At 43.2% G+C, this 11,374-nt stretch overlaps 1 protein-coding gene across 3 annotated transcripts in view; it reads right to left on the bottom strand.

Moving 5' to 3' along the window:
• Positions 1 to 259: 259 nt before the first annotated feature.
• Positions 260 to 11,374, bottom strand: part of NCOA5 (nuclear receptor coactivator 5) — a 29,707-nt gene continuing 18,592 nt past the window's right edge. For 2 of the 3 annotated variants that reach the window (XM_016204823.2, XM_087818708.1), the window contains 6 exons: positions 9,824 to 10,147; positions 7,887 to 8,023; positions 6,586 to 6,712; positions 4,339 to 4,538; positions 2,663 to 2,983; positions 260 to 2,204 (listed from right to left, as the gene is read on the bottom strand). In XM_016204823.2, coding sequence (XP_016060309.1) covers positions 1,618 to 2,204; positions 2,663 to 2,983; positions 4,339 to 4,538; positions 6,586 to 6,712; positions 7,887 to 8,023; positions 9,824 to 10,147 — 1,696 coding nt within the window. In that variant the 3' untranslated portion in view covers positions 260 to 1,617. Of the gene's footprint in view, positions 2,205 to 2,639; positions 2,984 to 4,338; positions 4,539 to 6,585; positions 6,713 to 7,886; positions 8,024 to 9,823; positions 10,148 to 11,374 lie in introns of all 3 variants that reach the window. The other variant, XM_087818709.1, reaches the window with a different exon arrangement.

The following is an 11,374-nucleotide window of genomic DNA, read 5'->3' as shown; positions in this document are numbered from 1 at the left end:
GTTTAACACAGTATTATAATTAGCAAACAGTCTTCTGCTCTGAACTGTTATTAAAGCTAACTAGGTGAGCTGAAGAGAAAGCTAGGCTTAAAAGAGGTTTCGAGGCCTGAGCATAGGTTGAGGACAAGAGGGGGCAGGCCTCACAGCACACTGAAACTAGTCAGTGCTCAGTCAGGGACCCTCACCTTCCAACCCTGAGAGGAAATGCCCTGAAAAGAGGTCCTGCAGATACAGTCACACCCAAAAAAGACAACACAGCTCTTCCTTTTTCATTTTAATTAAAAAGTAATCATCTCATCTTATTAACAACACAAGTTCCAAAGAGGGAAAAACACTATATAACACAAACAGGTCAGAACATAAAATGCTGCCATATGGGGACCTTGAGTTTTTTAAACCATTGTTTTCTTAGCCACTAGCAGGGACTCAGCTTAAGTCACCGCTCTCCATCATCCCTGCCTGGGGCCCCTTGAGACTGTGATCCACGGGGCTCTAATGAGCACCATCCCTAGGGAGAGGGCAGCTTCCTTTGGCTCCATTTAGAGCAGCAGCCAGAAGTTCTCCCTCTAATAATTTCACTCTGGCTCAAAAGTTATGAATAGCCGCTTGTATCAAGAACATGTCCAGCTACCAAAAGTCTGACATCAAAATGGTCCCTACCTCCTGCTACTGAGAAAACAGAACAAGAGTCCAGATGAAAACAAGAGATTGATTTTTAAGCCCAAAACTCAAATCAATCACTGAAAAAATGGGTGTTCAATGCCAGAGTCTAGAGTTGCCTTCTCAGAACTGATTCCATCAAACTACCACTGGAGAAAGGCTGACAGAAATATTAAGGGCGGGGGGGTTAAGAGTGGTTGCAGCCCAGATTCAAAGTTTTTGTTAAACTGCTGGTGACTGGAAAGGTTTACTCCATTGGAGATCCTCCAATGAAATGAAAGCAAAAGAAGAGAAAAATGAGAAAACCCAAAACCAATAATACTGGGTCAGGCAGAAAAACATCTGCTTGTGTGGTTGCCATGGACATTCCTAAACTCCAGAGTAGCTGAACTATAAATCCTTAAGCAGACCCCTTAACATGGGGCGTGGGGCACAATGACACCATGCCTGCTAAACCCAGTCTGCTATGCAACTCTGGGCAGGAGCTGCAGACAGGAGCTGGAGCTCTGGTTGGCCTGTGAGGATGAAAAATAGACAAAGGCAGTGGCTATTGACATGAAAATGTCATTCCAAACTCAGCCAATTGGGGCTTGGCTTTTTCTCCCCCTCCCCACACTCCAAATCGAGGTGACAGAAAGACCAGAGAAACCCATGTTTGAAACCCATAAAATATAAACTGAGCCCAGACACCTATACTGCCACCCAAGCAACCCCAGAAATATTTTCTACAAAAAACCAAAAACAACAAAAAAAGATACACCCACAAATGCAGTATAAACTCTGACTCTGGAAGGAAAAAGCAACACAGCCTTGGGCAGGAGAGAGCAGGTGGTAGAAACTGAGGACATCTGATGTGACCTGGACAGGCGAAGAGAACATCTTCCAAATAACTAGTTAGAACGCAATAGGTGGGAGGCGGCCAGGGACGAGGGGGCTGGTAGTAGTTGAGATTGAGCCTCAGTAATGCCTCTGGTAAGATCCCATGGGCGCCTGTGGCCGCCCCACCTGTGCTGTAGTTTGGCTAACCAGGTGGGAAAGAGCAGGGCCACTCTGGATCAGGGTGTCCAGAGCCTTCTGTACACTTGGATTGTCAAAGTTGATACCTGTGGAAGACACGGGCCTCTGGCTAGCTATGTTGCTGGCAGGTGCCAGGCGACTGGAAGGCTGACCAAAGAGCCCTTGGGAAGAAGCCCCAGGCCTGGGGCCCATGTTCCGAGCAGATCCTGCCTGTCCCAAAATGTTTGGAGGCTGATTGCCAGAGGCCTGTGATCTTTGCTGAGGCTGGCTGTTCACTGCTGTGGAAAAATTCTGGTTCTGGGTGTTTCCGGCAGCGACTGAGGGAGATGCAGAGCTATTGGCCACAACCGTGCCACTATTGAAGAGGCTGAGGATTTTGGCCTGAAGCTCTTGCTGGGAGGTGGGGGGCGCAGCTGGAGTGGGTGTAGCAGAAGGGAGCACTTGGCCGCTCTGGAGCGGTTGGGAGCTTGGTTGTGTCTTCAGCGAGGCAGCCGAGGTCGCCCCGAGTGGTTGGCGGGAAATCGGGCCTATGAGACAGAAGAAGGAAGTATCTGGTTGAAAGTACCCTCCAAGGGCAGGAGGCTTAGCAGCCCAGGGAAGAACGACAATCACTGATCACATCAATCACACAGTACACAGACTATAACATCAATTTCCCAGAGGGGCCACTCCATGGTATGAGCTGTCTCCAGAAGACAGCCTAGGTTCCCCCAGAGAACTAAGAAAAAAGGGGATCCACATTGGTTACCAGGGAATTAGCAATATAGTCTACCCATCACCAGATTAACTACAGGGATCAGAATTCTTTGCCCAAATCTTTTAAGTTATCATTATATCAGTATGATGGCCCACGGGCAAACACAAGGGGTGGGCTCATTTCCCTTACCCACCCAAAGAGCCCTGGGCCTCCCACCCTCCCAACAGAGCCTGGGAATTAGAGAAATGCAGAGTCAGAACTTCACCTCGGCCCTGCCACGTAGCTCACCAGGCAGAGAGTCGGTGCTGCTCCTCATAAGCCGCTCCTTCCTCTCTCGCAGGTAGTTGATGATCTTGTCAGTCTCTTCGGCAGTGAGGTACCTGTTGTCTGCCAGCAGGTTGATGAGGCTTTGGATGGCTGGAGGATGGCCCCCGCGCACTCCTTCATCAGGGCCTCCTCGCTCTCTTTCCTGGAGAATGGCTTCATTGGCCATCTTGGCTGCTTGTCTGGCAATCTCCTCGCGTTCCTTTTCCCGGCACTCATTCTTGTAGCGCTCATAATTTCTGGCCACCAGCACCATGGCGTCTGCCTGGGGCATGTTGCGGTGCTCTGTAGGAGGGAATGACCTGAGTTATTTTCTCCCAAGACAGATTTCAGTGCCCATCTGCTGAATTCTATTAACCAAGCCTTTCTTAACCTCAAACCAGCAAGAAAACCAATTCAGTAACAAAAAGCCTTGGGATGGGGGATGGGGAGGGCAGGGGAAGGAGATGAGACTGGGAAGATAGGTGAATGGATTTCTTTGGTGGGGAATGCACACCTTTGTACAGAGCTGTCTCTTTGTGGGACTCCTAGATCACAGACTTGTAGTAAAAACCAAAGAAACATGACAGTCTCCCACAGATTCAAAAAGACCTTATGGGGAATAACCATGGAAGGCAGGCTGCAGGGGGTCAAAAAACCCTCTGTAAAGCCTGGCTCTCCTCTATGCTTCTTGGGATAGAGCTGGCCTACTGTTTTTGAATTCGTAAGTCATGGATTAAGGCCAAATTGTGACCCTAAATAACCTCCTCTCCCCACCCTTGGGCAACATGATTTACAGGTGGTGAGAAGACTTCTCAAAACTTTATATAAATGAACTCACACATCTAAAGGACTACTACTCAGAGACAAATGACCCACTGGAGAGCCTTATGCATTTTATGGTGTAACCAGTCAGACAAATAGAGATTTTGAGTGTGGTGGGAAGAGGGAAAAGTCTGTGTTGAAAGAGCAATGAGCAAGGCATCAATTACCTGAGTCCCAACATTCTGGGCGCAAAGTACTAAAAGTCACTTCAGGGAAGGACTTCAAGGAACCTACCCTGGGCCTCTAGGAGGTCAGGGCTCCCTCCCTGTTCTCACAGTCCCTCTGCTCAGTACACTTACAAATAGTATCCCCGCTGCCTGTTGTAGTCTCTGTCTCCCATTGGAAAGCTTGGTGAAGGCAAGGATTCTATCGCACTCAGTATAGTATGCACCAGAGGTGTGCTGGAACTTCCTACTGGCAACAGCCGACTGCGCATCTCTTCCCAACTCTCCCTGAAGTGACTTCACATTGGTGGTTTGAACTATGAAATGGTGAGAGCATTTGCACTACAACAATCAGCAAATGCTACAAACCACATTGCCCCCATTTTTCCACCCAGGATTGGTTGTTAAACATTTGGCAGCACACCACTGTATATACCTATGGGCTAAATATAACATTTTATATATAGTAGGCCCAGAACTGTATCCACTAAGAGTATCAAATGAATAGATGACCATGTAAATCTCCTCTGGTGCACTTACCCAAGGGCTCTACCATATTTGAGCTGAAATATGAGTCATTTGTCCAAAACCTGCTTTTTCTGAGTAAGGCCTGAAAGAATTAATGGACTAATGACTTAACTCCGAAATTCTGACCCACTTGGGCCTCCATACCTTGTGGGGTTCCAAACATGATGTTGACTGTACAGGAACGGTGAATCTGGTGTTGTTGGGTGATGACAATAGCAAAAGGAGACCCTCCCTTGCTAACATCCTCCAAGGCTTGTGAAAGTGAAACCTCTGTGTTGAGGAAGATCAAGTCCACTACCATGCCTAGGTCTCGTACCTTCCGCCCCACCGATTCAGCATAATCTCTGTAGAAACAAACAGGATCCAGGTGAGCACTTCCTGACCATCTGCACATTGCTGTACCTCAGCTAGCTGTGTGCTCCTTTGTAGAGTTCAAATCCTAGCCCATCCAGTGTCTCCCCAGCGCTCTCTTCAGGCTCCAAGGATCTAGACAATTTTCTTCTTTAAACTGGCTCAGAATGGTTACATATTAAGTTGCGGGTAGCACAGTATTTAGTAGTCAGGTCCTTCTTTTAATTCTCTAGTATTGCAGTCCTTTCTTAACAACACTATCTCATTGCCTAAGACATACCTGTCTTTGGAGAGGCTGCATAACAGTGGGGAATGCATGGGCTTTCATGCTAGAAAGATGGGTTTGGATCCTAGACCTAACATTTACTTGCAAAGTTGTGAAGCTTTAGCAGATCCCTTTACCTCTTACAAATCTCAGTTTATCAATAAAACAAAAACAATATGGCTCCTCTATGTCATCTCCTTGACCTTCTCTCCAAACTAAATTAGGTCCTTGATGTATTTCTTCTCATATGCCCTATTGCCAATACATCTGCCCAACCAGGGTGTTAGCTCTATAAGAGGAAGGGGCTATGTGTGTTTGCTTATTACCATTACAGCTCCAGTACCTAGCATCTGCCATACATACAAAAAAACTGCTGAATGAATACTCACGTTCCATGATTATTATGAAGATTAAAAATACTTTATGTAAAAAGTGCCCAGCATGGGGGTAGTACAGAGTAGGTGCTCAGAAAATGATAGCTATTATCATGTGTTAAATGAACAAACAAAAAAACCTTATTTCTACAGTTAAAGCAGCATCTATTTCTAAACAGGGGGCCCAGAGCTTGTGAACTCTGCCCCCTGCTTGGTGTCTCAACACCCATTTCCCTAGCCTCTGCCTTGAAATTAGCTCTTTAACCCCAAACTGCTAGAAATACATGAAGTTATTTACTAATCACCTAGGGAAAGAACATATAGCTACTGCCAAGCCTGCAAGCTGCTATACTCCCTTCTGCTTCTCTGCTCTGCTTCTTAAAGGAAAGAATGTGAAACAGAGGTGGAGTAAAACCATGCTATGAACTCTGGACTGACTAGCATGGTTACCTAACAGTTCTGCAAGGCCATGCACTTCACCAAAAAGGCTTGGTACTCGGTTGACAAATGCAGAGATGTACCTCCTGAAGTCTTGGGGATTCAAGGTTGTCCCATGAAGGTGGGCATCTACTGCTTTGCCTGACCAGCATATAGTCTCACTTCAATTTTCCTCTGGGAAGGCATCTCTCTCAGTTTACATGGCTCCACAGGACTAATCCCACCTTAAGCTCTAGGTATGGGCATATAACCTAGCCTTGGCCAATTAGGGCATCCCAGCACTGCTGGCCAAAGTGATTAGTCCAGCAATGGGAGAGCCAGGTCAGTTCAATGAAAAACAATTACAGGACTATAGGTGGAAGCACTGGAAAGGAGACGTTCTCTTTCCATTGCATTTGCTAAGCCAGGAAGATACATGCCTAGGGCCAGCACCATTCTGCCTTTTCAAGTAAAATGCCTGTCTGAGAATGAAGGCAACACAGACACCAAACCCTGGATGTGGCCATACCTGAACTTCTTAGCTAAGCAAACTAAAACTAAAAATTTCCCTTTGAGGCCTAAGCTATTTTAAAAAATATATATATCTTTATTGATTTCAGAGAGAGGAAAGGAGAGGGGGAGAGAGAGAGAGAAACATCAATGATGAGTCATTGATCGGCTGCCTCCTGCACGCCCCCGACTGGGGATCAAGTCCACAACCCGGGCATGTGCCCTGACCGGGAATTGAACCCCGATCGCCTGGATCCTAGGTTGATGCTCAACCGCTGAGCCATGCCTGGCCGGGCCCTAAGCTAGTTTTTAATGGTTTTTTTGTCACTGAAAACTGAAAGAACTCTGGCTCAGACAGCATAGCAATGCCAGAATACACAGACCAAGTTCAGTGGGTAAGACTGCCAAGAGGGAGCCTGAATTTCAATTCTGACCCTTCCCCTTACTCAGGAGAAATATCTAAAGGATTCTTACTTAGTCTGCTTGTTGACCACAATCACAGAACAATCAACAGGCCTCTCAGCATCAAAGCGTCTCTGGATTTCTTCAAAATATTGACGATAAAGTTCTTCTCTACGTCGTTCTTCACGTTTCAAACGCTCTGTAAGATAACACCAGGGAAAACTAAAATATGAACTGTGCTTTCTATAAAAATAAGTCACAGGCCTTACTTTGAATCCTGAAGTACCTGTAGGTGAAGGTCATAACACACACACTCTCTCTCTGTATTAATCCTCTAGACTATCTCCTAAAAATAACCATCAGTATTATTTTTTTACGATAATAAATTCATTGAAATGAAATGGGTTAAAGAGCATGGTCATTCTAATGCTTCATCTGATATATACTGCCACATTGACCTCTAGACAGGCTCTAATTTATTCCCTACAGGGGTGAATCACCTAGTGCTATTACTCTACATCGGGTTTTGCCATTTAAAAAAATGCCCACTGGCTTGACAGGTAAAGGATGGTATTTCATTATTATTGTAATTTGCATTTCTGGGACAACTATTTAAGACCCTTTACTGACAGGTACTTGTAATTTGCTTTTTTTGGAAAAAGAAAAATAGGTAGTAAGTTTTATTACGAATTAAAAATGAGGTTCTTAACTCGACTAGGTATGAAGCAACTTAAAAATCTTTAAAGATGTACTGAGAAAACCAGGCTTTTAAAAAACATGCTTGTCTTTACCTAAAAAAAAAAGAGATGCTGTTAGGTAAAAATTATAAATAAGACAAACAAAAAACCCTCCAAGCCCCAAGCCGCACAGATAATACAAGATAGTTATAGTTATTTGTTCAATGGGCAAAAAGCAAGCAACCTCTTTAGCTCCAATCTTTTATTCTTATTGCTGGAATTCCATATTTATTTTTTTCTTAGATGACTAAGCCAGATGATACTAATTTGCATTTAAAAATGCTCTTGCCCAGCAGTTGAGCACTGACCTATGATACAGGAGATCAAGGTTTGATTCCTGGTCAGGGCACATGCTTGGGTTGCGGGCTTGGTCCCCAATCCCCGGTGGGGGCTGTGCAGGAGGCAGCTGATAAAAGACTCTTTCATCACTGATGTTTCTCTTTCTCTGACATCAATAGACATATTTTTTTTTTTTAAAAAAAAGCTCTTTACATATCAATGGGCTATTTGTATTTCTTCTTCTTTCTGTGAATTGCTTGGCCAAGTCATTAGCCCCTTCCAGTTGGTTATTAGTTTCCTCTTTCTTTTGTAAAGTATTCTATCAGTAATAGAAATAAACTGTTCTTGCTATTTTACCTTTTGCTCGAGACTGACTTTCTGGACCTGGAGGACCTCGTCCATCAAAGCTATCCCTGTAACGGTCAAAGTAAGAGTCATCCTTTCTCCTGCCATAGTCATCCATTCGCAGGTATCGGTCATAAGAGCTTTCTCTCCTGTAAAATTAAAGAAATTAGCACAAAATTAAAATTGTCCTATCCTGCAAAAATCAGATACAGAGAATTCTTCAAGACCCAGTCCCCTGTGAGGAAGTAAACATAGTAAGGCATAGGACTCTGGGATTAGACAAACAAAGTGTGTATAGGAAAATACTGCATGTTCGGTTCCAGAGGTGCAATAAAGCAAGTATCACAATAAAGTGAGTTGTAATCTTTTTGCTGGAGGAGGGTCTTGCCTTCAATTTGTGAAGCACAATAAAATGAAGTATGCTTGTATCTGGGACTCACTGCTCATTAGCTCTGTGGCTGCGAATGAGTTAACCTGCCTTGCAAAATAACTGGATATACAGAAAATGTTCAGCATAATTCCTGATATAAAGCAAACACAAAATAACTGGTAGTAATTATTATTTTTTGTTAATCCTCACCAGAGGATATTTTTTCCATTGATTTTTAGAGAGAGTGGAAGGGAGGGAAGAAGAGAGAAAGAGAGAGAAAGAGAAAGAAAGAGAAAGAGAGAGAGAGAGAGAGAGAAAATGTCGATGTGAGAAAGACACATTGATAGGTTGCCTCTTGCACTGGTAAGGCCAGGGCTGAGGATCGAATCTGCAATCCAGGTATGTATCCTTAACCGGAATCGAACCTTCAACCCTTGGGTGTGTAGGTCGATGCTCTAACTACTGAGCCACACAGGCCAAGGCCTGGTAGTAATTATTGGTATTAGTTTTGAGGAACCATTCCATGCCCACCCTTCTCCTCTCTCTTTCCCTGTGCTTTTTAAAATTGGTGGTTAAAAAATAAAGTTCGTGTATATGTATACACATACTTTATTTTATACACACACATATGTATGTATATACATATACATACAATAATTTTTCATCACCCTGATCAGAACACGCTGAACAGAAACTCTGTACCCATTAAGAAGTATCTCTTCATGCCCTATTCCTATAACCTCTAATCTACTTTCTGTCTCTATGAATTTGCCTTTTCTAGATACTTCATGTAAGTGGAATTATATGATATTTGTCTTCTATGTCTGCTTGGCTTATTTCACTTAGCATAATGTTTTCAAGGTCCATCCATGTTGTAGCAGGTGTCAGCATTATCTTCCTTTTGATGGTTGAATACTATTCTATTGCATAGATATACTACCTTATGGTTATTGTGAATAGTGCTGCTGTGCACATTCATGTACAAGTGTCTGCTTGTCTCTTTCCAATTTTTTTGGGTATACTCAGGAGTAGAACTGATAGATCAGAGTAATTCTACTACATTTATAACTTTTTGAGGAACTGCTAAACTGTTATCCATAGTGGCCACATTTTTACATTCTTATCACCAATGTAAAATAGTGTTCCAATTTCTCCACACCTCACCAGCATTTGCTATTTTTGTGGTTTTTTGGTCTTTCAAATAAATGATTATAGCCATGCTAGTAGGTATAAAGTGGTAGCATTGTGGCTTTGATTTGCATTTCCCTGATGACTAAGGATGTCAGGCATCTTTTCTCATATTTATTGGTCATTTGTGTATCTTCCCTGTGCTTTTGCACTGCTAAAACAATTTGCACTTCATCTTTTTTCCATTTGTACAATGTTGTTTTTAATAGGCCATGGGGAGAGACCCAAATTTGTTCGTTAAAATACTTACTGAGCAGCATATCTGCCATATGAGAGACACTGGAGATATAAGGCTGATAAAATCAGTCCTTCAGGGCTTTCAATTAGTTTAGCAGAACACACATTAAAAATACTATTACAAAAAAACCAAGCAGAAGAGCTGTACATGTACCTGTACATGGGATCTCGGGAGTCTCTCATATCTCTGTATCTGTCGTACATGGGGTCTCGGTGATCTCGAAAATCCCTAGAGTCTCTTAGATCACGGAAGTCTCTAATATCTCTCATGTCCCGAGCATCACGCATACTTCTGCTGTCTCTGTGATCCCGAATGTCTCTCTCTCTATGGTCCCGCAAGTCTCGGGGGTCTCGCATGTCTCTGCTATCCCGGGCATCTCGACCATTTCTGCCATCCCTGGGCTCCCTCCTTGGACTTCCTCGAATTGGGGATCGATCACGTCTTGTATCTCGACTGTCTCCAAAGCCATATGGATCTCTGTGGGAGGTAGCAAGAAGATGTTAAGACAAAGAAATTAAAGGTAGCTAACCCTTCAGCTCTTTATTAGAGGAAGCCCCCACCCTCCAAGCGTTTTTTTCTATGAAACATGGTAGCAAAACAGTGAGAACATGACTAAAATTTTAAGGGCAGTCATCCATCTGTTCAGTAAACAAAGACTAGTAGGTTCTACAATCTCAAAAGATTAGGGCAAAGAAAGAATGTATGACCCAAAGCCCAAAGTTTTGATTGGGGCCATAGTACTTATCAGGCTTCAGGGAGTAAGTAATTCAGCATTCCTTATGCATGCCAATCTACCATCTCAATCTCAACAGGTTTTCAAGGTAAAAGTGTCTTTTCCCCAGAACCTATTTTCTCCCACCAGACCTGTTTGAAAGAGATTTTAAAAGGGGGAAAAATTGGGGACAGTCAGGGGCAAGACTCATGGAGAAAAGAAGAGCAAATACACAATTTCATACAAAGCAACAGTGATCAAAAGAGTTGTCCTTGAAGTGCAGAAAAACTTCACTTAAAGTATCTAGCAGGATAATCAAATTAAGGGAAAAGAGAAAAAGTACAAAGATACACACAGTAAAGACATTCAGTCTGTCTCTCAACATAATTAGTGGTCTCTCTCAATTTGAGGTTTATAAGAATCTAGTAACTTTTTTGCCAAGGTTTGTTTGTTTGAATCCTCACCCAAGGATATTTTCTCCATTGTTTTTTCAGAGAAAGTAAAAGGGTTGCCTCCTGCACATGCCCCGACTGGGGATCGAGCTTGCAACCAAACCGAGGTACATGCCCTTGGATGGAATCAAACCCAGGACCCTTCAGTCCGTGGGCTGACGCTCTAATCACTGAGCCAAACAGGCTAAGACAAGGTTTGTTTGTTTTTTAAACAATGTTTGAAGTCACAGATATGTTTGGCCCTCTCTGATTCAATATTCTTCATGAGACAGGCTACGCCACTGGAAACTTAATCTCAACATAGCTAAAATTAAACTTCTTACTCAACCCACTCAGTCCCATTCCTGACATTTTCACTTCTGCCAAAAATCATCTTCCCAGTTACCAAGGTTTAAGTTAACTTTGATTCTTCCTTCCTTATCTCCATTAAGTCACTTTAATCCTGTTTGTTCTTCTTCTTCACTGGTTTTATAAATTCAATTCAAGCCCTTAGGCTGGCAACAATAAATTTCCAAAAAACAAAACAGAAACCAACCTTCC

This window comes from Miniopterus natalensis, chromosome 7 (assembly GCF_054644295.1).
Source record: "Miniopterus natalensis isolate mMinNat1 chromosome 7, mMinNat1.hap1, whole genome shotgun sequence".
NCBI lineage: Eukaryota > Metazoa > Chordata > Mammalia > Chiroptera > Miniopteridae > Miniopterus > Miniopterus natalensis.
The sequence above is the reverse complement of the archived record's forward strand: the minus strand, read 5'-3'. Positions and strand labels throughout refer to the sequence as shown.